General features: G+C 38.2%; 1 protein-coding gene and 1 pseudogene across 1 annotated transcript in view; one reads left to right on the top strand and one right to left on the bottom strand.

Moving 5' to 3' along the window:
- Metap1 (methionyl aminopeptidase 1) overlaps positions 1-11,550 on the bottom strand; it is an 84,631-nt gene extending 73,081 nt beyond the window's left edge. The window contains exon 1 of the mRNA XM_004875452.3: positions 11,217-11,550. Coding sequence (XP_004875509.1) covers positions 11,217-11,330 — 114 coding nt within the window. The 5' untranslated portion in view covers positions 11,331-11,550. The remainder of the gene's footprint in view (positions 1-11,216) is intronic.
- Positions 11,551-18,829: 7,279 nt separating this feature from the next.
- Positions 18,830-19,657, top strand: LOC101719416 (protein N-terminal glutamine amidohydrolase pseudogene; annotated as a pseudogene).
- The last annotated feature ends 7,954 nt before the right edge of the window (positions 19,658-27,611 follow it).

A 27,611-nucleotide genomic window follows, 5' to 3' on the forward strand; every position in this document is an offset into this window, starting at 1 on the left:
CATAAACTACCACCTTTAAAAAAAATAACAGGATTTGATGATTTCACTGCTGAATTCTACAAAACCAGTAAGGGTGTTTTACCACCAATACTCCTCAAGCTCTTCAAAGAAAATGAAAGAGTTGGAGCACTCCCAAACTCATTTATGGAAGCCAGTATCACTCTAATCCCAAAACCAGATAAAAGACCCCAGTAAAAAAAAAAAAAAAAAATTTATAGGCCAATCTCCCTATTGAACACAGATGCAAAAATTCTCAACAAGATATTAGCAAACAGAATGCATCACATTATCAAAAAGATCAAACATACATTCACCCCAGAGATACAAGGATGGTTCAACATATATAAATCAAAAGATGCAATAAATACATCATATAAACAGAAGCAAAGCCAAAAACCATATCATATTAACAGATGCAGAAAAGGCTTTTTAAAAAATTCAATACCCCTTCGTGATAAAAACCCTGAAGAGCCAGAGATGTAGTTCAGCAGCACAGTGCCTGCCTGGAAAAAAAAGGGGGGGGGGGATCAAACCTGAAAACAGGTATAGAGGGACCATACCTGAATATAAGAAAAGCTAAACATAACAAATCAACAGCCAGCATCATACTACATGGGGAAAAACTAAAAGCATTTCCCCTAAAATCAGGAACAAGACAAGGACGTCCACTATCACCTCTGTTATTCAACACAGTACTTGAAATATTACCCAGAGAAATTAGGCAAGAGAATAAATAAAAGATACATAAAGAAAAAGAACTAAAATCATCATTATCTGCAGATAACGTTACTGTACATAGAAGATCCAAAGAACTCCACCCAAAAACTCTTAGAAATAATAATGAACTTCAGAAATGGAGCAGGATATAAGATCAACACACAGAAATCATTAGCATTTGTGTACAGCAACAATGAACAGGATGAGAAGAAAATTATGAAAATAATACCATTCACAGTAGCTTCAAGAAAACTGAAATACCTAGGAATTAACCTAAGCAAGGAAGTGAAAGACCTCTACAAAGAAAACTACAGTACTCTAAAGAAAGAGACTGAACAGGACATCAGAAAATGGAAAGATGCCCCTTGCTCCTGGATAGGCAGAATCAATATTGTCAAAATGGCCACACGCCCAAAATTGTTATACGGATTCAATGCAGTCCCAATCAAAATACCAATAACATATTTTACAGTCTACAAAAAACAATTCTAAAATTCACATGGAACCAGAAGAGAGACCCAGAATAGCAAAAGCAATTTTTGGCAACAAGACCAAAGCAGGAAGCATAGCAATACCTGACTTCAAGCTATATTACCAAGCAATAGTGATAAAAAATGGCTTGGTTCTGGAAGAAAACCAGATACATGGGTCAATCGAACAGAAGTGAGGATACAGAAACTTCCCCTGACACATTCAGCTACTTGATCTTCAACAAAGGGGCCAGAAGCATATGTTAGCTGAAAGACAGGCTATTCAATAAACGGTGCCAGGAAAACTGGTTATCCGTGTGCAGAAGATTCAAACTGGACCCTTATCTCTCACCATACACTAAATTAAATCAAAATGGATCAAAGATCTAAACATTAAAACAGAAACATTAAACCTACTGGAAGATAAAATAGGTAAAATACGACACAGGTATAGGAAAAGATTTTCTAAACAGAATCTCAACTGCACAAGAAATAACAGTAAGAATCAAAGAAATGGGATATCAGACTAAAAAGCTTCTGTACAGCTTTTTAGCCAAACAGTAAAGACAGAATAGGAAAAAAATTCTGCCAGCTATTCCTCAGACAGTGGACTAATATCTAGAAATTACAAAAAATTCAAAAAATTTAAACTACCTAAACTTAAAGATCCAGTCAAGAAATGGGCAAGAGAAATGAACAGACACTTCATAGAGGAAGAAATACTAGTAATTAACAAATATATGAAAAAATGGTCAACATCTCTGGCCATTAGAGAAATGCAAATTAAAACAATGTTAAGATTCCACTTTACTCCAGAAAGAATACCAATCATTAAGAAATCAAACAATACCAAATGCCGGCAAGACTGAGGTGAAAAGGACCCTTTTTCATTGTCGGTGGGAACATACACTAGTATAACCATTATGGAAATCAGCATGGAGATTTCTCACAGAACAGAAATTAGAAATTCCATATGACCCAGCAATCCCCTTGCTGGGTATCTTTCCCAAAGAGCTTAAGACATCATACTACAGTAATACATGTGTACCAGTATTTATAGCAGCACAATTAATAACAGCTAAATCCTGGAAATAGCCTGTATACCCATCAACAGATGACTCAACAAAGAAAATGTGGTATCTATCTATAATGGAACAGTACTCTGCTATAAAGAATGACAGATTTGAGACATTTGCGGGAAAATGTATACACCTGGAAAATACCATGTTGAGTGAAATATACCAGACACACAAGGTTAAATACCATGTGGTATCTCTCATTTGAGTGAGGCAAAGTACAGAGAGAATTATGAAAGATGGATAGAAGGGGACTAGGAGACAGATCTCTGCAACAGGGAAGTGGTCCAAAGGAAAAAGTACAAGAGGTGAGGAGGAAGGGAAGAGGAAATAAGTAGAATAAAGATATACCCTGTACAAGAACCTAATAACCTCAATTAATGCAAACATTATGTCATAACATTAGCTAAGATCAATAATATCAACAAGAATGAAAAATGGGATAGGAAACTGAAGGAGGAGGGAGGATAGGGAGGGGAGGATAGGGAGGGAGGAGGAAGGAGGGGATAAAAAATGAGTTGTGGTATATAAATGTAACCACTCCCCAAGATGACTGTAAACTACATGAATTCCAAACATGTACTAATAAAATTTAAAATTTTTTTTAAATGAAAAATAAAACAATATGGCAATAGCTACACTGATAAGGATGATGAGTTCCAGAAACACCTACATTTCCAGGAACTTTGTTATGGAAGGTGAGTTTCAGAGGGAAAGGCTACATTTCAAAGATGCTGTATTTTTCTGTTTTGGGTTGTTTTTTTTTTTCTGGTACCAGGGATCAAACTAGGGACCTTGTGCTTGGGAGGCAGGCAGCAGAACCACTGAGCTAAATCCCCGGCCCTCAAAGATGCTATATTTCCGGTTGTTGAACCATCCTTGCATCCCTGGGATAAATCCTACTTGGTCGGGGTGTATGATCTTCTTGATGACTCTCTATATTCTGTTTGCCAGGATCTTGAGGATTTTTGCATCTATGTTCATTAGGGAGATTGGTCTGTAGTTTTCTTTTTCGGTTGGGTCTTTCCCTGGTTTTGGGATCAAAGTAACACTTGCTTCCAGGAATGAATTTGGAAACCTTGCTTCCCTTTCGACTTCCTTGATGAGTTTAAAGAGTAATGGCATTAGCTCTTCTTTAAATGTCTTGTAGAATTCAGCAGTGAAGCCGTCAGGACCTGGGCTTTTCTTTGTTGGTAAGTTTTATATTACATTTTCAATTTCACTCATTGTTACTGGGGTATTTAGAATTTCTACATCTTCATTTAATTTTGGCAATTCGTATGTATCTACAAATCTGGCCATTTCTTCTGTGTTTTCCATTTTATTAGAATACAGGTTCTCGAAGTAGGTATTGAGGATACTCTGGACTTCTGCTGGATTTGTGGCTTCACCTTTTTCATTCTTAATTGCATGAATCTGTGCCTTTTCTTTCCTTTTTTTGATAAGGTTGGCTAAAGGTTTATCGATTTTATTTATTCTTTCAAAAAACCAACTCTTTGATTCATTTTTTATATCGTTCTCTTAGTCGCCAATGCATTGATTTCTGCTCGGATCTTTATAATTTCCTTTCTTGTATGAGCTTTGGGTTTGTTATGCTCTTCTTTTTCTAGGAGCTTGAGGTTCTGCATTAGGTTATTTTACTGAGTTCTCTCTGTTGTCCTAATATGGGCATTCACTGCTATGAATTTCCTGCATAGAACTGCTTTCACTGTGTCCCACAGATTCCTGTATGTTGTACTGGCATTATCATTTACTTGTAGAAACTGTCTAATTTCTTCTTTAATTTCTTCTGTCACCCATTGGTTGTTCAGGAGGGTGTTATTCAATTTCCATGTGTTTGTGGGTGCTTTGTGGTTTATGTTATTGATCTCCAATTTTATTGCACTATAGTCTGATAATATACAGGGGATAATTTTCTTTTACATTTACTTAGATATGTCCTATGAGATAGCATGTGATCTATTTTGCAGAATGACCCGTGTGCAGCTGAAAAAGAATGTGTATTCTGATTTTGTGGGGTGGAACACTCTGTAAACATCTGTTAAGTCCATTTGTTCAATAGCTTGGTTCAGTTCTACAATTTCATTGTTAATTTTTCTTTCCAGTTGATCTGTCTATTTGTGATAGAGGGGTTTTGAGGTCCCCCACTACAACTGTATTAGTGCTTATTTGGTTTTTCATGTCCATTAATATGTTTTGTATAGCTGGGGGCATCTGTATTTGGTGCATATATATTTAGGATTGTCATCTCTTCCTCTTGGATTATTCCCTTCACAAGGATGTAGTGACCATCTTTGTCTCACTTAATTAGTTTTGGTTTGAAATCTACTTTTTCTTCAAATAAGATTGCCACACCTGCTTTTTTCTGGGTTCCTGTTGTGTGGAGAACTGTTTTTCATCCTTTTACTTTCAGTCTGTGGATTTCCTTTTGAGTTAGGTGTGCTTCTTGTATACAACATATTGCTGGGTTTTGCTTCTCAATCCATTCTGTCAGTCTATTTCTTTTGATTGTTGAATTGAGGCCCTTAACATTGACAGTTATAATTGAGAGATATTGACTCATCCTTGTCATGATGTTTTGTTGTTGTTGGTTCTTTTATTTCTTATTTTCCCCCCTTTTGCTTTAGTGTCTCACCTTACCTGGTGGCTTCCCTCTGTTGTGGCTCACGGAGTTGTGACCTTCAGTGTTAAATGTAATACACTATATTAAACAGAACCAAGGACAAAAACCATATGATCATCTCAATAGATGCAGAAAAGGCATTTGACAAAATCCAGCACCCATTCATGATAAAAACGCTACAGAAAATTGGAAAAGGTCTTTATCTCAACCTGATTAAGGCTATCTATGAAAAACCAACAGCCAACATCATACTAAATGGTCAAAAACTGAAAACTTTCACGCTAAAATCAGGAACAAGACAAGGATGCCCACTATCAACACTCCTGTTCAATACAGTTCTGGAAATATTAGCCATAGCAATGAGAAAAGAGAAAGAAATAAAAGGAATAGATAGGAAAGGAAGAAGTGAAACAGTCATTATTTGCTGATGATATGATACTTTACATAGAAGATCCAAAAGACTCACTCAAAGTCTTCTAGACCTAATTGACAGATTCAGTAGAGTAGCTGGATTCAAGGTCAACACTCAAAAAACAATAGCCTTCGTATATACGCAAATAGCAGGCCCACTGAGAGAGAAATTCAGGAAATAATTCCTTTTACAATAGCATCTAAAAAAAATGAAATATCTAGGAATCAACCTAACAAAGGAGGCAAAAGACCTCTACACTGAAAACTACAGCTCTCTGAAAGGAGATCAAAGACAATATAAGAAAATGGAAAGATTTCCCTTGTTCCTGGGTAGGAAGAACCAATATAGTGAAAATGGCCATACTTCCAAAACTACTATATAGATTCAATGCAATGCCGATTAAAATTCCAACAATATACTTCACAGAATTAGAGAAAACAATCCAAAAATTCATTTGGAAGCAGAAGAAACCTAGAATAGCAAAAGCAATTCTAGGCAACAGAGACATGGCTGGGGTTATCATAATCCCCAACTTGAAACTACACTACAAAGCTACTGTGATAAACAGTATAGTGCTGGCAAAGAAACAGACCCAAAGATCAGTGGAACAGATTAGAAGATGGAGAAACAACCCCAGACATACTCAGCCACATCATCTTTGACAAAGGAGCCAACCACCATCATTGGAGGAAAGATAGCCTATTTAATAAATGGTGTTGGAAAAACTGGATTTCAACCTGGCAAAGATTGAAACTAGACCCATACCTATCACCACGCACTAAACTAAGATCAAAGTGGATTAAAGATCTAAATATTAAGTCGGAAAAACACTAAACTTGCTGGAAGATAAGTTAGGTAGAACTCTTGATGACACTGGCATAGGAAAAGACTTTATAAACAAATCTTCAGTAGCACGGGAGCTAGCACAAAGGATCAACAACTGGGATCTCATCTTATTAAAAAGCTTCTGCACTACAAGAGAAACTACCAACAGAGCTAAGAGACAACCTACAATGTGGGAAGAAATATTTAGCAGCTGTAGCTCAGACAAAGGTCTACTATCTAGAATATATAAAGAACTGAAAAAAATCAGACCCCTCAAATTCAAAGACCCAATTCAAAAACGGGCATCTGAAATGAACAGACATTTCTCGGACAAAGAAGTAAAAACAGCAAATAAATTTATGAAAAAATGTTCAACATCACGGGTCATTCAAGAGATGCAGATGAAAACAACACTGAGATTCCACCTCACCCCACAAAGAATGGCTGCTATCAAGAAATCAACCAATAACAAATGCTGGCGGGGGTGTGGAGAGAAATTAACCCTTCTCCATTGCTGGTGGGAGTGTAGACTGGTGCAACCACTGTGGAAATCCATATGGAGATACCTCAAAGAACTAGAACTAGAGGTCCCATTTGATCCAGCTATTCCCCTACTGGGAATCTTCCCCAAAGAATTAAAAGAATCATACCACAGCGATATATGTGCACCTATGTTTATAGCAGCACAGTTTGTAATAGCTAAAGCTTGGAAACAGCCCAAGTGCCCATCGACTGGAAACTAGATAAAGAAGATGTGGTTTTTTTATAAAATGGAGAACTACTCCGCCATAAAGAATGAGAAACTAGAGACATTTATAGCTAAATGGATGCATATTGAGGCCATACTCTTAAGTGAAATAAATAGGACACACATGTGTAAATACTGAATAGTTTCTCTAGTGTGAGAAATTGAAAGTGTAGATAGGGATGAAAATGGGCTGGGGATTTAGCTTAGCGGTTCTGCTGCCTGCTGCACAAGCGCAAGGACCCGAGTTCGATCCCCGGTACCGGAAAAAAAAAAAAAAAAAAAAAAAAAAGGATGAAAATGATTAAAATGAGTAACTGATAATCTGCAATAAGAAAAGGTCCAAGGGTTTGGGGATGGCAGGAGGGGAAGGGGAAAGGAAATATTATAAGAAAGAAAAAAAAAATGGAATCAAACTCTGTGTCAATAGGGAAGGGCGGAGGGGGTTAAGGGTGCACAGGTAATGGGAGAAAAAATAAGAACTAAGATACATCACGTTCTGGTACAAACACCTAATGATAAATGTAAATGTATTTTATACTTAAAATATACCAATAAACATATATATAAATTTTTTAAAAATAGATGCTACATTTCTAAAGGGTAAATCCTCACTTTTCAACTCCATTCTGCAAATCACCAACCATACTCTTTCGGGAGAGTGAACATTACCTTGTCATTGCCTCTTTGAAAAGACTTGTAAGAATTTGTCCAAAATATTCATAAACAAACAATATCCTCCTCCCTGAGCATTTTCAAACTTTCCTTGGAACTGTTTTTAATAGTACATATGAGGTCATATACATCATAAAATCATTTACTGAATACTGTGCTAGGCACTTTACTCTCCTTTATTCACCCACCCTCAAAGATGCTCCATTAGTCCTCTCACAAATTAGGAGAGGACTTATACAAGGACCTGGGAGAAATTTTAAGCAGGTCATATTTTACAAATCTGTATCTTATTAAATATACAATATAATGTAAAAGTGAAAAGAGCTAATATTTATTAAGTTTACCTGTATGTCAAGTGTATCACATACTTACATTCAGTAGTTACTATTAATGGTTTTGCTTTTAAAAAGATAACTGAAAAGAGAAATTAATTGCCCAAAGTCACCAGCTAGTAAAAGATGGAGTTGTGACTCAAATGCAACAGTCTACCCTCTATTCTGCCTTTTGATACTTTATTCACTGATTCAAACCTGTTGACTATTTACTGTGTATTGAGTATCATACTAGGAAATGAGCAGAACCATTAAAAAAGACAGCTTATTCATGAAGCTCACCTTCTGATTCAACGACATTTGCTTTCTAACAAATACAGTAAGATAGTTACAGATTGTATATGTTATAAAAGAAATGAAGTGATATGACACAGTAACTGAGAAAAGCTAACTTCTGTTATGACATTATAGAAAGGCCTCCTATCATTGTTCTCTTAGTTCACAAAATCCAATTGGCCAGACAGCCACACTGGAACCCAGGAGCAAAAGGTAGAAAGAAGACAGACCACTCCCAGTGGAAATGATTGGAAGTGGCAAGGAAAAGCCTTAGTTTCATCATAAATGTGGAAACAGACTTGGAAGTTACAGTAACCTGATCAAGCCCCTTAATCAAGGGGCTGAAGAGCTGTGATTTCAGATAACAGGTGACTTTTGGATAAGGACAGTGTAAACACAGCCTGACTAGAGTGAGAGAATCTAGTGTCTTCACAGTAGTGGAAACTGCATTATGGGGCAAAGTATAACCAGACAATAGAAAAAACAACTGCTCTACAACGGTCTTGTTTGGTTAATTTTTTGCAGATGTTTGATGGCAAGATAAAGAATTACAATAGAGAAATGAGGAAACTACAATTGACTTACTAAATTTTTAAAACTGACTCCAGGAGGTAATAACATGAATGAAGAGAGAAAGCTGTGACCGCCATTCTAAATATGTTTGACTACAGATTAAAAAGGTTACCCAACAGGTACCTGCAGAATCCAACATGGAGTATCCCCAATCCTACCATACTAAATAAAACCAAATGTGTCTGAAGTTTGTTCCACAAACTGCAATGATTCAATGTACTCTCTACTGAATGTCACCTATGCTTGAAAATATGGTTTCCTGTTATCTAAGATTTTAACAGGTAAGTGTAGTACATAATGGTCATTACAAAATGCCACCAAATTTTAAACATGTAAACCACCACATTATTCTACTCAGATGGTACACAATTTTCAAAAGTAAACTGTGGGAAATTGTAGAATTCAGCTATCTAGTTGTAAGAATAGATCAGAAGAAGTTTGTTAACTGAGAAAATTAAGTCATTTCTGGGAAACTTCACAAGTCTGTTTGTTAAAAGAATGCCAGAAAACTTTAAGAGACGTGAAAGTTTCATGGGAGAAAAACAGGTCTTCCCAGTTTTCTTATTTGCCATTTCCTGGGATCAGAGGACCACAACCCAATGACTCTATGGTGGTGAGACAGATATGACTCACTATGCACATCTGTGATGTTTGTGGTGGGCAGGTGGGCTTGATTTTCGCTAAAGTCATCCTGCTCTCTTGATACTATCTGATAAGAAGAGGGCTTCGGTGTGATACGGTGTGATGTACGAGATTGGTGAATGGAAACAGGGGACTTGTGAAATCGCCTGTAGCTTTTATGAGTCACTTAAAGTCACTGGTTATCATCAGAAGTTAAAATCAGAAAGACAATAGCCAGAATAACTAAGCCGCTTTCCTACATGTATAAAAGCCTTGCTTCTTTCCTTTGTGATTGTGGAACAGTGTCAGAGGAATTAAACTGCTGCTCGTCCCCCAGGCTGTCTCCTTTTCTTTCTTTAAAAGTCAGTGCTTTCCGGGGTCTCAGGTCTCCCTCTAGAGAGACCACCAACAGTAAACTATTGCGGTTTTTTTTGTTTTAAGTCCAGGTCCCACATAGGCCTGTAGAAATTTAAAAAACGTTAATCAAAAGGACTTGCACTAGGTTTAGTATGTTAAGGTAGCCTCAATGTTATTTTTAGATCAGGAAACTCTTCCCCATGTGCAACTTTTCCAAATGGTACCAACAAGGTCAAGGATCTATCCTATGTAAAAACAAGACAAGACCTACATATTGTAACAGCTAAGACTTTTACAATGGCTTAATCTACAAGTGTTGTGACCATAAGGATTTTATTTGTATATTTTTCACATATAACTGTGATTTTCTATTTGAAAATGCATTATTTGTATTTGTTTTAACATTTCTTTTCATTTTTATTTATATTTTTAGGCACTGAAGTGTTAAATGGTACTGGCAGCCTTTAAAAAACCCAAACTCCTTACATTGTACCAGCATTTCAAGTTCATAGGGTAATTTAGGTCTCAGAACCACCCTGTGAAATATATAAGGAATATTATCATCATCCTCACTATACAGGGTAACACTGGAACTCAAAAAGATTAAGTATATAAATTCGACTACTTCAAAATGTCACAAGAACTGGAAAGGGTGGCACAATGACCAAAATTTCGAACTCTTGATTCATGTTCTTCTCCCTCCAGGACATTACCAATTGAACACTGATTTGCCTCTCTACAACACACCTGGACTGAACTAAGAGCCAAACTACTGCTGTCCTGCCATTACTCTGAGTCTCCAAAGGCAGCAGTAACAGTAACAATCTGTAAACACAAACACACGCTTTACTCAACACCCCTTCAATGATGGGTTTGCCCAACACTCAGGCACTACGGCCTTAAACGTAACCTTCAGTGGAACTGTCCTTACTCCGTGGTAAATTCGGTGACAGTAAAATGACTTCGTCCCATTAATTTATGTTTTAAATTAATAGTTCTGCACTCTAAAGAAAAAGAATGAATTACATACAATACGCTCTACCTCTAACCCCAAAGTTGCTTAAGTGTCAACGCGCGGCAATAAAACACAAAGAAGTGGGGCTGAACTAGCACTCTGCGACTTCCGCCCCCCAGTCCGCCCGCACCACAGGGAGGGACCACTCGGCCTAGCAGCCCGGCGCCAGACTTCAGCCCCGCGGCGGCCCTTGTCGCGCGCTCCCCGCAACAGAGCCGCCGCACACCTGGCCGCCCGCCCCGCGAGACGCCGGTTGAACCGGCCCGGGCGCGGCAACCGAGGGCGGTAGGGCGGCGCGTTAAGTCTGCTTCCGGCCGGCGCCCAGGCCCCCAGGCCTCGGCGCCGCGCCCGCGCAGCCGGCCGGCCCTCAGAGGCTGCGGGGTCTTCGGCCGCGGAGCGCGGGAGGAAGTGCGGCGGGGAGAGCTGGCGACTTGCCGACAGCGATGCGGACGATCAGGGTCCGGCGGCCAGGCCTGTGCCATAGGGCGGGGGCGGCTACCTGCGAGCAGAAGTATGAGCCCTGGATACCCAGCTTGATGCAGGTTGGACACTGGAGCTTGGCCTCGCTGCTGCAGCCGTCCGTCTCGCACACCCGCGTCTCCACGGCCGCCATGCTGGCCGCCCGCCGGAGGAGCGCCTCAAGGAAGAGGAGGAGGAGGAGGAGGAGGAGGAGGAGGAGGAGGAGGAGGAGGAGGGGCGGTGCGGCGGAGGGGCAGTGTGGAGGAGGGGCGGTGCGGAGGGAGAGAGCCGGGGCGGGAGCGTGGCCGGCCTCGGGCCTGGAGGCCGCTCAAGGGAGCGCAGGGCCACGGCCCACGCTGCGCGCCCCGCCCCTCGGCCTGCGCCCCGCCCCTGCCGCTCAAGCGGTTTGCGTCTCGCCCCTCCTCTCCCCGTCCCCGCCCACGACCCTTGCCCTTCCCCCACCGCTGGCGCCGCGAGCACGTGGGGGCCGAGAAGGAGGCAGGCTTGGGCCTCCCCGCGCTGGGCGACTGCGAGTCTGACCGACTGGCGCAGGCTGTCAGGGCGGGGTGGGCACGCGGGTGGAGCGGCCTTCGCTCCGAGCACTGGCGCTTCCAGAAGTCCTTACTGAGACACCCCAGATGCTGGACTGTGCTCCACTCACAGGTGGTTGGAAGGAGCATTGGTTCTTGGGGCGGCTCCTTGGAAAGTAATTTATTTTTCTAAATTCTGTTTGATCCGAGGCCTCACGATCGTCTCAGAACCATAGCGCTATCTAAGGGGCTCCTGCCTGGTTTTTTTTTGTTTTTTGTTTTTTTTTACAAACTCCACCACCCTTACCCCACCATTCAAAATGTATAGTGCTGGTAATAAGTAGCACAACTACTGGATAGTCAATGCAAACAATATTTTTCTATTATCCTTGTTGACTGTTGACGAATAGGAGAGCGTTGTATTAATCCTGAAATGTCACAGTTTAAAGAAGTTTTAGAGGTTATCAGACTCAAACGTGTTGCCTAAATCAATTACATTCCAGATTTCTTAACTTGTGCTTGAATACCTTCTATCACTAGGGAAGAGAAACTAACGTTCATTGATCGTCAACCAAATGCTGTGAACTTTGTTGTCTAATGTTTTTTAAAAAATTTCCCCATGGTTAATAGCATTCATTTTTTACACAAAAGCTCATATCACTTTAATAACATTGAGTAGGCATTACAAATAAGTAATGTAATAAAATCAAATAATAAAAACATACACAAGCAAAAGGAAAAAAGGCCATATATTCATATATGTATAATATTTTTAAATAACTGGACTGTAGAATACAGAGTAGTTATTTGCTTTCTTTAATTACTATATTGTGAACTTCCTTTATTGTCACCAAATACACTGCTAACATAATTTTAGTGACTGTATAATACTGGCTCGTTATACTGAGCAAATCCACTAATATTAATGGTAATTTGGGGGTTTTTTGTTTGTTTTTTGTTTGGCTTTTTTTGGTACCGGGGATTGAACTAGGGTCCTTGCACTTATGAGGCAGGCCCCTGAACCACTGAGCTAAATCCCTAGCCCCTATTTGGGTTATTTTTAACTGTTATATATTATAAGCAAAGCTTCAGTGAATACCTGTTTATCTACAACTTTGCATTAATCTTTATTTGCTTAGGATATACCCTTAAAAATGGACTTGTTCCATCAAAGGATTTTCATCCTATATATCATCCTATATAGTTTGCCATATTTTTAGATATTTCACCATTCACTACAAAACATTATTTAAAAAGGCAATACAGTAACTTTATGATTGTGCAAACTGACACACTCCCATTACCATGTTATCAAAGTGAAAATCACCAATAAGGGACAAATCATTTTTGCACATCAACCTATATGAAACACCAAAAGAACACTGTATATTTTTGTGGTATTCCTGCCCAAAATGCATAATTGATTCTAATCATGAGGAAACATCAGACTGAAGACAGTCTGTAGTACAGTTGAGCTTTACTCTTCAAAATGCCATTATTCAAATTTCAGGAAATGTTCCAGATCCGAGGAGATTAAAGAGACACTACTACCTGCCAATACATGATTATAGGTTGAAATTTGGACCAGAAGAAAAACATTTCTGCTAGAAAAAAATTAAGTTGTATTGAATCCTTAGGAATTTTCTAACTTTGACAGTTAAAATGTTGGTACCTATACACTGGTGTGTGTGTGTGTATTTTGTGTGTGTTTTGATGTTTGAGAGACAAAATGAGTAAGGTAAGTGTGATAGGATGTTAATAATTGGGAAACCTGGGTATAACAGATTCCTTTTTCCAATTCTTGCAGCTGTAACATTACTTTTAAAAATTCTTTCTAGGGGCTGGGGATTTTGCTCAGTGGTTTCGCCGCCTGCTGCGCAAGCGCAAGGACCCAAGTTTGATCCCTGGTACCAAAAAAAAAAAAAAAAAAAAAAAAATTCTTTCTAGGTGTGGGAGAAGACCCCATACCCAGAGCAGACACAGTCCAGACCCCAAAAATATGGGGTCAGAAGCATGAACAGCAGAAGCAAAATTTTTAATAACAATTTTGTAGAAACATATCTGCCTGAAGGCAGATACATGCATTTCAAATGAGCTGTGACATTTATATGCCCTAGCCTGCAAGGTCCCTTTCCCTGTCCCTCACTGGGAGAAGTTTTGGCATATAATCTTTTGCAATTGCCATCTCAGTTTCCCCAGTTTCTCAAAAAGTCCCTTCCCCCACTTTCCCCTCCTTTGCATTCTTTTTGATTGTAAAACTTTGCTTGCTTAGCCATTATCTAGTCCTGAGACCTTTCCTAGTCCTGACACCTTTCCTAGTCCTGACTTTCTAGGTGAGGGTCATTCTTTGTGCACCAGTCAGTACATTTCTGTCCAAAGCTAAATAAATGGACCATCTATCTACAGTATTTCTTACACTAGGGTTCAATTCCCAACACACAACAACAACAACAAAATCCTCATCACCTGCAGGATTAAGTCCAAACCAGATTGCTTGTGTGTACCCCTTGCTTGACTCATTAGCCTCTTCTCTCACTAGTCTTTTGAGTCTCTAGTAATAGCAAACTACTCTTGGTTTCTTGAACATAGTGCAATTTCATTCTTTTATGTTCTTTTTTTTTTTTGGTACTGGGGATTGAACTTGGGACCTTGCACTTGTGAGGCGGGCAGTGGAACCACTGAGCTAAATCCCCAGCCTTTTCTTTTATGTTCTTATTCCTACTGTTCTCTACCTGGAGGCCCTTTCCCCATTCTCTCTCTTTTTTTTTTTTTTTTTTTTAATTGGTACCGGGGATCGAACTCTGGACCTTGCGCTTGCAAGCCAGGCGCTGGAACCACGGAGCTAAATCCCGGGCCCGCCCATTCTCTTTTGATGAAATTACTATTTCTTTAATATCCAACTCCAACACCACTTGACCCATTAAAATTTTGCTGACTTCCTTGGCTTTAATCAGTGCCTCCTCTCTGCCACCTCTAAGCCAAGTACAAAGTGCTGTTGTTGCAGTTAACACATTTAGCCAGCATTTAGTAAGGATTTATGATATCCTAGTCTTGGCTTACAGTTTATTGTACCCCCAGCATTGATTTGGAAATTCAAGCCCTACCTCCACATCTACTAACAGCAGATACAAAAGAACTATGGATAATAACTATCATCGCAGATAATTCAAAAATAATTCTCTCCAAAAAATTATCAGAGAGAAAGAGTGCTAAACAATGTTTTGAGTATGATATCATACAGTAGGAAATTTGTTTCTCCACATGTGAATCAGTCAGGATCTTCAACAGTTCTGTCACATAACCATACTTTTCCCCAGTCTGCAAGCTCCCAGTAGCTCCAATATATACTGTCATTACACTGTAAAGTCAGACAGAATTCCCATCCCTACCCAGCAGATAGACATTATAGCTGGGAACAGCATTATACTGATCATCAGGTTGACCATTACTACAGAGGAAATAGGATTTCCACTAGGGACACAGAAATTGTGACTGGAGCCATGTCTAGAATAGAAGAAACATTAGGAGAGTTGGGAAATGGTGCTCAACTCAACACTAGCAAGTCTCAAAAGAACGTTGTGTTACAGGTTCACTGAGGCTCTTTTAACTAAATAGATGAGGAATATTTAGAAAAACTATGCAAAGTAGCTGTATAAATTGCCACATTTCTTTATAAGCTTTTTAAAACCAAGGCTACAGAGAATTGTGCTTAGAGTTTTATTACATTAATAATCTTTCACCTCGGTATTGTATGAAGAAGAAAGGATTTTATGCAAAAGAAAGTAACACAACCTCTAATCATTTTCTTTTTTTTTTCTTTATTCTTTTTTGGTACCGGCTATTGAACTCAGGACCTTCTGCTTGTGAGGCAGGTGGCGGCACAACTGAGCTAAATGCCCAGCCTATCACTAATCATTTTAAACAAGAGGATTATATAGAGTGCTTGAACTATAAGGGAAATATTTCAGTTATCTGTTGTCTTTTTGTAATCCATGAAATTTCTTGTTAAGTAAATATGATTTTGAGGTGTATAATAGAAAACATCAAGTTGAAGTGTGAAACAGCTGTCTGTATTTTAACAAATTAGAAAATATAACTTCAATGATTTGTTTTATTAATAGTTTATTCAAGAAAATGTATTAAGTTTGGAGATAAATCATATATAAATTCTGTGACATATTGTTTTGAACTTTACCCTACATAAAAGTATAAGTCTACACATACTAATTCATTCTAAAATTTTAGGATTTTTCATTAAATCACATCACACAAGAAGTTAAATATCTCTACACATATTTTTTTTCTTGAGACAGGGTCACATTGTCTCAAGGCTGGCTTTGAACTCACTATGTAGTCCATATTGGTCTTGAACCAGGGGCAATCCCCCTGCTTCAGCCTGCTGAGTGTAGGTATTACAGGTATGTACCACTACACCCAGCTGTGTAAATTATTTTATATTAAAAAATTACAATGTTAACATAAACTCACTTTTTCAAGAAGAACAAAAATATCGGTGATAGGCAAAAATAGGAATTTTTTTTTTTTGGTACCAGGGCTCTAACTAAGGACCTTGTGCTTTCAAGGCACGCGTGGTGACACTGAACTAAATCCTTGGCCCATAAAATAGGAAAATGTTTTACTGACAATATTTTTGGGGGGATAAAGATTCATGAAAGCTTTATGTGCTGCCTCTATCACTCAACCTTTGGAAATTTTAATATTTTCAAAGTGCCCGGGACATGTGTACAGGACATACTTTATTACAGAGATTGTACAAGTTTGTGTCTGTTTGAGCATTTAAAAGAATTTAATATTAACATTTTCTGCTTTTAAAATTTTAAGATTTTGGGCTACCTGCTCGCGACCCCTCCCACCCCTCAGGAGCTTTCCTATCAATAGATATCTTCCTACTTTAAAAAAAAAAAAATTAAGATCTTAAAAAGTTTAACACAATTTTTATGTATTAAGATACTTTTGGCCTTTCTTGGCAGAATTGTTTATAAAAATTTATTCCTTGAAATTTTTGGATTCTTTTTAATACTAACTGCAGCATTTGTACTGTTACTTTTTAATATACAAAAAACAAAAAAGTATGGGCTGGGGATTTAGCTCAGTGGTTTCGCCGCCTGCTGCACAAGCCCAAGGACCCAAGTTCAATCCCCAGTACCAAAAAAAGAAATGCAGGCTCATTCTTAGTTAACGCAATTTTCTAAAGGACAGAGTCAGTGTTTGACCTGCAGACATACATAAGAAATGCAATAGAAATAGCACATTTTGCTAAAACTTTTCTAAAAGTCAGAATTTCCTTTACCACATTACAGAGAGGTTTTCCCATAATATTTTCTTTCTTTCTTTCTTTCTTTCTTTTTGTACCAGGGATCAAACTCGGGTCCTTGTGCTTGCAAGACAGGCGGTGAAACCACTGAGCTAAATCCGTGGCTCCCATAATATTTTCAATTTTCTTTAAAGAACAGATTATCTCAGCCTGTTTACAATTTTGAGCAATGACATCTTTTTTTATTGAATTATAAAGAACTAATTTCATTTTAATAGATGCTTTGATTAAATTGTATGAATAACAAAACTTCTGCTGGTTTTGATTTACCAATGCTTATATGAAATCATCAATGGGGGAACCACACATACCTTATACACAGACACACATGCTTGTAAAAATATTTAAAATATGAGAGCTGAAAAGAATTTACTTTAAGGGATTAGGGGTATATAGCTCAATGGTAGAGCACTTAGCATGCATGAAGTCCTGACATAGGTCCCTAGTACCATAAATTAATTCATTAATTAATTATGATGTTTGCATTTAAAATATCAAAAATGGATGTACATATGATAAATATGTTTTAGTGATTTAAAGAAGATTCTCTCACTTCATTACATCTACAGATAAAAAACTAGAAAATAAAACAAAACTATTTCTAATAGCAATTTTTAAAATAGTAACAAGTTGCTTATTGAGAAATGTGTTAATATCAAGATGAAGACTTTAGAAAACTTCACTGATCGGGCTGGGGATTTAGCTCAGTGGGGCTGCCCCCTGCCTCAAAAGTACAAGGTCCTGAGTTTGATCCCCAGGACCAAATGTAGGAAAATAAGTTTCAAAAAAAGTCAGATTTTTTCCAAATTAATATATATGCTAAGTTATAATTATAATAATAGTGAGATATTATTTTATATTTACTGTTAAAATGTTTAAAATTTTTATTTATCTTTAAAAAATAGGCAGTGAAGGGCTAGTGTGTAGCCTAGAGGGAGAGCACTTGCTAGCATGTATGAAGCCCTAGGTTTAATCCCCAGAACCACAAATATAAAAACTCAAGCAATGATTCCTACAAAATTATGAAATAGAAATAATATAATAAAACAGAAGCTAGTTCTGCCATATATATATGATATATATGTATATATATCCACCTTTGTATCATATATATCCGTATTATATCCATAATAATAATATAATTCCTTAGGACAACATCATCTACAAAGCAGATTGGTAGAGTGGGAAAAATAGGAATATCTGAGTTTAAATTCTGATTCATCACCTTTGCATTTAGTTTCTCCTCTACCTGCTCCCATGTATGAGACTTTATATACTATTGTCTTATTCTGATTTCTGCTGCTAATAGCATAATACTAGAGACTGAGCAAGTTATTTTTCAAAAAGTTTATTTTGGCCCACAGATGTGTTCCATGATCATGGGATCATGATCAGACAGTCCCACAGCAGTGCAAGGAATCACTTTTCAAGAGGGTTTTAGTCCGCTTTTCCATTAGAATAAAAATATACAATTATAATCTTTAAAATAAAAACATAATATTGCAAATTAATACAAATGGGAAGAGTGAAGAAACATTCTTAGGAAAACTCAGTGGCAATTTGGAAAAAAATTTAAATGAAGAATGAGAGCAAGTGAAAAGTGAACGGGCATAAAATCAACAAAAGAATAACTGAAAGAAATAAAGTTGGGGAAAGCTGGCTCCAGTCGCTCAGGCAAGCTCTTTCCTGAACCTGTCAGGTGGGGGTGCCCAGCTCTGCCACGCGGGAGGACGCCCCACCCACCCCCGCAGCCCCAAGCTACCAGGCTGCCTGCCGGGAGAGGACCTCATGCGTCTACAGCAGCTGCTACTGTGAAGAAAATACTTAGAAGCTCTGTGAATACAAAAAAAACATGACCAGTGTCCTTTAGAAGAATGTTACACTGTCTTCATATCAAATCAGAAGATATAATCTATCTGGAAGCAGCAGTAGAGACCTGGAAATGGACCTGTGATCTGGGATTACCGTGTTTGTTTGTTTGTTTTGTTTTCTTGGTACCAGGGGTCAAACTCGGAACCTTGTGCTTGCAAGGCAGGTGCCTGAACCGCTGAGCTAAATCCCCAGCCCTTACCATATTGTTTTAATTCACATTTCAAGTGGAGGACAGAGCTTTATTTATGATCTTGATACTGTGTTGCCATTTCCCTGCCCCTGCATATGTATAAGATGCCTTTAAGTCTGACGATGACATTCATCCACAGTTTGGGAAGAAATTTAGAGTGATCTGTGCCTATTTGAAGAAGTTTGCTTCTGACCAATCTGACATGAGAGACTCCAATGGGAACTGGCAGGAGCCTCCCCCACCTTATCCCTGCTTCAAAATGGGAGACTGCAAAATGAACCTGAAAGATTTCATCAGTATGGATCCTGAAGTCAGATAGGGAGCTGTTTACATTACTACCTGTATTTGCACACCGGTTTATCAGTAAAAGCTACTGAGCGTACATCAGGATGTAGAACTGTGGAGAACTCCAGAACACAAACAAGCCATCCTGTCATGTAGGACAGCAAACATGGTACAGTTGGCTTGGAGTTACATTTTTCTCTTTTAATTCAGTGGAGTGGAAACATGGATGAACATAAACACAAATGAACTGAATAAAACCTTTTGGGGGGCTGGGGTAGAATGCATGCTTAACATGTGGGAGGCCCTGGGTTCCATCCCAGCACCACAAATAAAAGAAGACCTTTCCTTTTGGTGTGTCAAGTAGAAACTTCCCATGGTATATAATTGCTACCATATAGCTCCTTTGTTAAAACATGTGACAGCTGGTGCTAGTCTTGCTGTGTGCAGAAGCAGGTGTTTCTTCTGTGTGTTTTCTGTCTCTCTAGTCACACTGTAAGCCCCTTGTGGGCAAGGCTGTGGCTCACAATTATGTGAACCCCTGGTGTGCCTATAAAAGATGCCCATAAAATATCGCTAGAAATAGCACTGCTGCTTGGAAAGGGATTATATTGTGAGCTAAATCAGCAATAAGTATTAGTCTTTTTGGACTATAATGTTGCTTCAGGCTGAGTGATATTGGCCTACTAAGTGATTTTTTTAATTTGGTACCAGGGATCAAACTCAGGACTTTGTGCTTACGAGGCAGGTGCCGTGCCACTGAGCTAAATCCCTGGTCCTTACTAAGTGATTTTTAAAAAACAGATTTAAAATTAATTGTGTTGAAGGTTTTATTTCATGCTTCATGATCTAAAATACCTAAGAGTGTCTCAATCATATATGAGAACTGTTTGTATGCTTTTTAAAAATGTGCTTTAAAACATTCTCTTGTCTGCCTTCTTGGAAAATTGGCTTTAATCATACAATTCAAATAAAAGATATTTGGCATTAAACTGGCAAAAAATAAATAAAGTTGGATATTTTTAAAAACTTTAGGGCCGGAGATTTAACTCAATATTTCTTCTGCCTGCCTTACAAGTGCAAGGTCCCAAGTTTGAACCTTGGTACCAAAAAAAAAAAAAACAACCAAAAAAACTTTAAAAGTTTTCTAAAATTGTTTAAAAATTATTAAAAACAAGAATATTACCAAAATCCAGCTTTATCCTGTATTTACTGAGCATCTACCATGCCATAAGTACTATTCTGTGTTCTCAGGATACATGAGTGAACAATAGATAACAGAGTATGTATGTACTTGAAAGGCTGACAATAATGAAATATGCAGTGATTAACACTACCAAGAAAAAGAAAGCACTGTACTGGCTTAGAGACTTATAGGCCCAAATCAATACACCGGAACTCAGATATTTGAAATAATGCTAGACATTAACTTTCCAAAGAATGGAAACAGATTGCTAAAATCTTTTTTTTATAAAATATTTTAACTCTATTTTTTATTAGTACATATGTGTCATACAGATTGATCACATTCATCCTAGGGAATTTGTACCTGTACATAAGATATCTTAAATCTTTTTTTCCCATTTTCCTGTGCTGCCATCAACCCTTCTTCCCATCCCCATTTACAAAATCTTTGCTTCCATTCTTTCCTTCCATTGCCTTTTTTCCTTTTCCATTTCATTCCTTCCCACTCCCTTATTCCCCTTCCTGTTTGAAAATGATCTTCCCACTTCCCAATATCTATCCTCCATTTTGCTCCATATTTACCTTGTGGGTTTCTCACACAAAAGAAACAATGTAATATTTAAGCTTGTGCCCGATTTATTTCACTTAAATTATGCTCTCCTGGTGCATTCATTTACCTAAACATGTCCCTTTTTATGGCACAGTAGTCCTCCACTGTATAAAACAAATCACATTTTCTTTATCCATTGATGGGCATTTGGGCTGTTTCCAAGATTTACCTATTACAAACTGTGCTGCTAAAAACCTGGATGTGCATATATCATTCTGTTATGCTTCTAATTTGGGGGTTAAGATAATAAGACAGGCAATAGCTGGGTCAAATGGAACCTCTAGTCTTAGTTTTTTGGGATTCTTTTTTTTTTTTTTTCTGCTACCAGGAATTGAACTCAGGACCTTGGGCTTAGCAAGGCAGGCGCACTGACTCTGAGCCAAATCCCCAGCCCACTAGTCTTATTTTTTTGGGGAATCTCCACACTGATTTTCCACAGCAGTTGCACCAGTCTTCATTCCCACCAACAGTGGAGAAGGGTGCCATTTTCCTCACAGCCTCGTCAGTGTTTGTTATTGGTTGATTTCTTTTTCATCCTTTTACTTTCAGTCTATGAATTTCATTTTAAATTAAGTGTGTTTCATGTATACAGCATATTGTTGGATTTTGCTTTTTAATCCATTCTGCCAATCTGTTTCTTTTAATTGGTGAGTTCAAGCCATTAACATTGATGCTTATAATTGATATGTATTGACTCATCCTTGTCATGATATTTTACTGTTGTTGGGTCTTTTATTTTTTATTTTTCCCCCTTTCTCTTTAATTTCTTGCCTTGCCTGATGGCTTTGCTCTGTTGGTCCTTATGGGGTTGTGAACCTCATTGTCTTTTTCTAGGATGTTGTTTAGAATTGTGTGGAGTGCTGGTTTGGTATTCATGAAATTTCTCAGGTATTCCTTGTCATGGAAGTATCTAATTTCCCCATCAATTTTGAAAGATAGTTTTGCAGGATACAACAGTCTAGGTTGTAGGTTATTTTCTTTTAGGGCTTGAAGTACTTCACTCCAGGCTCTCTTTGACTTGAGGTTTGTGTTGAAAAGTCTGCTGTGATTCTGATGGGCTGTCCTATGTATGTGATTTGTTTCTTTTCTCTAAATGCTTGTAGGATTTTGTTCTTCTGTTGGGTTTCTGGCATCATGATGATTATATATCTAGGTGTAGTTTTTTTGGTTTTTTTTTTTCTCACGGTGAGTTGGAGTTCTATATGACTTACCTGTATGTCAAATTCTTTTCCTCTGTTTGGGAAGTTTTCTGTCAATAATTCTGTGAACAGATTTTTTTATGTCATTTGTACTTTATCCTGCTTTTTCATGGACTCCTATCAGTCTTATATTGTTCTTCTTTGCATCATCTAGCAGCTGCTGGATTGATTTCTCATGGTCCCTTACTATGAAATCTCTCTTTTCATAGTCACTAACCGCAATCCTGTCTTCTATATCAGATATTCTATCTTGCAATTTGCTCATTCTGCTGTGAATACTTTCAGTGGAGTTTTTAATCTCCTGGATATCTGTTTTAATCTGTTTCATGGATTCCATTTCTTTCCTATGTTGGGCATTCATGGTTTCTATTTATTTCCTATGCTGGGCATTCATGGCTTCTGTCATGGTCCTGAGCTCAGCTATTTTTTTATCTGTTTCTGTTCTAGAGTCTCTAATCATGTCTTTCATTCTGCTCACCATCTTTGTGGTTGTCTGGGAAATTATTTCTGTTTTGAATTTTTCTACAGCTCATTCATTTGTTTTGGTAATTCCCATGCTATCAGTTCAGGGTGTCCACATGGTTGATTGTCAGATTTTTCTACCTCTTTTCCCCCAGAATTTTCCTTTGGTGAGCTGGAAGTCTGGGTTTGTGCCTTGCTTAAATATCTTCTCATTTCTAATTTTATTGTTGGTGCTATTTTTTGGTTTAATTCCTGGGTTGATACTTCAATATTGCTTATTGTAAGTATCTTTATTACTTGTATTTAGAGCCCTATGGAGTAATTGCTTCTCAGAGATATCTTCCAGGTATAGCTGGTATTTTTAGGCTTTGAGGCGCTAATGACTCTTAGGCAATCTCAATTTCAGTATACCACAGAGGACAACGGATTAGATCAATCACGATGCCTTAGCCCAATTGCTATAATCAGGAACAACAATAGTGACAAACAATTTGTGGTAGCAATGGTGAATTGGGTTTCAAACCCAATTTTTGTGAATCCAAGACCCTGTATAACATAGCTTCTTTCCTGTGATAGGGTCTTCCAAATACCTATTTCACTTCAAAGTGCTTATAATTCCAATTCCACTTACCTGACAAGAAACCACCCAAGAAATACTGCATTAGTAATGGGAACTCTATAATCAGTGAATATTTAAAGGATGCAGGAAGCATAGGCACGTCCTTCCTGAACTGTAAAATCTGATTGATATTCTAAGTCATAGAAATATAAATAGTTCATTACCCATATAAGGAAGTGTGACTACGAACCAAAAAGATGCAGCTAACAAGCACTATGAGGAGCATGAATTTGTATAATAAATGACACAATTACAAAATTTCCACTCATTTCATTCAAGTCTGTTCTGGTGTCATTTCCTGAAAGAAGCCTTGACCAAGGCTTCCTCTTTACCCTATCCCTTACCTTGCTTTATTTTCTTCAGTTCACTTCATAGCCCTCACTCTAAACTTATTATATTGAACATTATTTAGTTCATTGTTAATAGACTCCATTACTAAGATATTGAGCCTTCGATGATATGTTAGTCAATCGCTAACAGACCCTTGAGAAAACCCAAGTATAATTTTTTAGAAGTCTAGTCTCATAACTAATAATGTAGCTACTAGGGTGGTGGCAGGGATTTAGCTCAGTGGTGCTGCGCCTGCCTCACCAGCGCAAGCTCCTGAGTTCAATCCCCGGTACCGCAAAAAAAAAAAAAAAAAAAAAGTAGCTAATAGGAAAATTACTATAGTTTAGGCAAGGTGGTATGTTAGTTTACATGCACTTATAGTACCTCATTTTATCTTCAAAACAACATTTGAGGTAGATATACCTGACTTTCAGGTATAAAGTAGGGCTCTTAACTACACTATCATATTCACTAAATTATAATTGTGTCATCTAATAAAAAAGATCATTGTCTGAAATAACAACCTTGTTAAATTTTCTGGACAAAAACTAGCATTTGGATTTTTTCAAACTAAAAAAATCTATTGATTGCAATTAAATGCTGTTTGGGGCATTTTTATGATCTAATAGACTCTATCCATTCACTGCACTTTTCTAACATGAGTTGTCCTGCATGAAAGGACATGTTTGGTGTCTACTGTGCTTTTCCTATAAATTTACTTTAAAAATACATTGAACTAGGCCTGGTGTGACAGTACATACCTGTAATCCCAGTACTAGGAGGCTTGCTAGGATTACAGGCGTGCCAGCACGCCTGGCTAAATCTCTTTTCTTTACAACATGCTTAGTCTATGGTATTATGTTTTTACCAACAGAAAGTGGGCTAAGATAGGCGAAAACAATAGTTTCCCCCCCCCTGGGAATCCACTTGCATGACTGTTGGTTAGTACTTTTTTGCCCAATTTTGAAGGCAAGTGGAAAAGTACAGAAACTCTGGTTGAAGAAGGGCATGACACTCAGAGAATCAGTCCTCTAAGATAAGGATCTGGTCCAAACCGTAGGACAGGCTGCTGAGACCAACAAAATTACTCTCTGAGGGTAGAGAACTTGAGTGGACAGAGGAGAGGAAAATGATGATGATCAGTTGCAGTCCTCAGATCAACTACTATACTATGGTGGTGGCTATATTGCCTCCTACCCATCTCCCACTTAGAAATTTTGGCTAAGAAGCAGGTCTGTTGTACTCCTGGGGAGTCTCTAACAGAATCTGGGAAGAAGGGGACCTGAGCAGTGCAAGGAATTAACTGCTATGCCCTTTCCTGTATGCCAAGAAGATTCCCTTTCATTGAACAATGTTGTCCCCATCTGTATGAGTCTACGTTTTAGGAAATTCAACCAGTAACAATCAATATTCAAGACGATGTTATTAAAAAACACTTATTTATTATAGCAAATAAAGTAAGGCCGGGGATTTAGTTCAGTGGTTCCAGTGCCTGCCTTGCAAGCACAAGGTCCCGAGTTCAATCCCCGGTACCTCCCCCGCCCCCCAAAAAATAAAGTAAATAAAGTAAGCGTTCTTTCGAAGATGTACTTGTATTTGAATTGACCTAAAAATACATGTGATTAAATTGCAATTTGTGAATAAGTGGGAAAATATATAATGACATAATTTATCATAAAACTGAGTACATGGGTTAATATGTGAATCAAAGAATGAAAGATTTTCAGTTGTAATGTTTCACACATTTGGTGATTCAAATTGTGATTTTCATATTTTTCCCTAGTATATCAAGAATTCATATGTCACTGGATATGGTGGCACACTCCTGTAATCCAGGTTACTCTGGACACTGAGGCAGGAAGATCACAGGCTCCTTGTCAGCCTGGGCAACTAAGCAAGAATATGTCTCATAATATCTTAAAAAGGACTGGGGATATAGCTCAGTGGCAGAGCACTTGCCTACCATGCATGAGGCCTCACTCCACCACCACCACCAAAAAAAAAAAAAGTATGTTATGACCCAGAGCTTATTTTGGCTATGTAGGACAATATGATTTGAAAACATAGATAAATGTTGTATTTGGCTGGATAGCTTACTCATGTCTATATTTGGAAATGCTAATATCCTGACATTGTACTCTATGTTATTTACGGTCTTGCTATTTTTACTTAGATTGAAAACAGTTTAAACAAATCAACATTCAGACAAACTGACACCCCTACAGCCAAACTAGCAAATGTTAGCCCCTGCCTACTAGGGCAAGAACTTCTCAATGAGTGACATTAGAATGTCTATCTAAACATAATATCTGGAACTCACCATCTTAAGATCCAATTGGACTCTACCTACGTAGCCTCCTTCGATGTAGGAACCAGCCTACAAGCTCAGCTCAAACCTGACCAAGGGGTGAGGAAGATGAAAACTTAAAGAGACACAGAAACGAGTTAGAATGTGTGGGGCCAGGGGCCTCATGTCTCCCTTTGACATAGAGCCCCTAATGATGGTGCGCCTTGGTTTTATTCACTCAGACATGGACATGAGCAATTAGAGTTACACAATGATTCATCTGTCTCCCACTCTCCATGGTACTACTTCTCCAGGTAAACAACTTAACCTCAGGTTTTTCTACTTTTCCCTGCAGCGTGTTAGCACGCTTGCATGCCCGCTTCCTTCTCAGTGCTCACCGAGGAGGCCAATTAGGCCTCGTTCTTCCCATCTGATCTCCATACATCAATGTCAATCCAGGATATTTATTTATTTATTTATTTATTTACTTACTTACTTATTTATTGGTACCAGGGATCAAACTCAGGACCTTGCGCTTGCGAGGCAGGCGTGGGCACCACTGAGCTGAATCCCCAGCCCCAAGGAATTTTTCAAGATATTAATGTTGAGGTAATTTTTCAAAACTTTCCACATAAATTAAATACTAGTTGAAATAGTAGTAATTAATATGAAGTATAACTCATCAAGAAATTGTAGACTGAGCTGATGAAAGATATGCTTTAAACTATGAAATTGTAACAGTTGTAGAAGAAGGCATCTTTGTGTTGGTGATTTCTAGCCCAAAGAATAATATCCTGATTGTGAATCTGTCTACTACTTTTTTATCAACCACACAATGTATATTGCTTTTGTTTCCTTGATAACAAGGAAAATCATCTGATCTCATCCTGCATGGGTACCCCCTGAAGAAATAGCATCCTGTATTTACAACTTTTGAGAGTCCAGTTAGCATAAGCAACGTTCGGAACAGCCTGAATAACCTTAATAAAATACCTCAAAATATTTTTTTACCACAAAAATTAATGTTTCAGAGATAGGAAGACTGAAATGAGGGACTCCTTAAGTTGAAGGAGATTAGAGTTATTTAGAGACTTTGCGTAAGCGAAAGAGGGACACTACCCTTCAGTATCTTATTTGGAAAGAGTGCAACCAGGTAGGTCTAGTTGGTATACTAACCAAGACAAGAGTGCAACTACGTAGGTCTCACCAGCAGGAAACGAATTAATTCAGAACTTTTTCTGTTTCTTATCTGTGCTCTGCATGTCAGCTTCATCCTCCCTGAGAACTGGCTCTCTCTCTAATTTTTAAGAAACATGGCTGCCCAAAACTCTGAGCCTCACTCATATTCTAAAGGCTTTGCCGCTATAATGGTATCAATTCACATGACCTATGGTTCTTTCTAAAGTAATTCAGGAAAGCAAAAGTTCTAGACCTGTGGTGGTAAACCTATGGCATGTGTGCTGCAGTGGGCACAAAGAGCCCTCTCTGTCAACAGGCAAGCCAAGTCACCCCAGCAGCCGAGCATCGGATGAAG

This window comes from Heterocephalus glaber, unplaced genomic scaffold (assembly GCF_053883595.1).
Source record: "Heterocephalus glaber isolate CG9 unplaced genomic scaffold, H.glaber_assembly_v1.0 deba00001454, whole genome shotgun sequence".
Classification (NCBI taxonomy): domain Eukaryota; kingdom Metazoa; phylum Chordata; class Mammalia; order Rodentia; family Bathyergidae; genus Heterocephalus; species Heterocephalus glaber.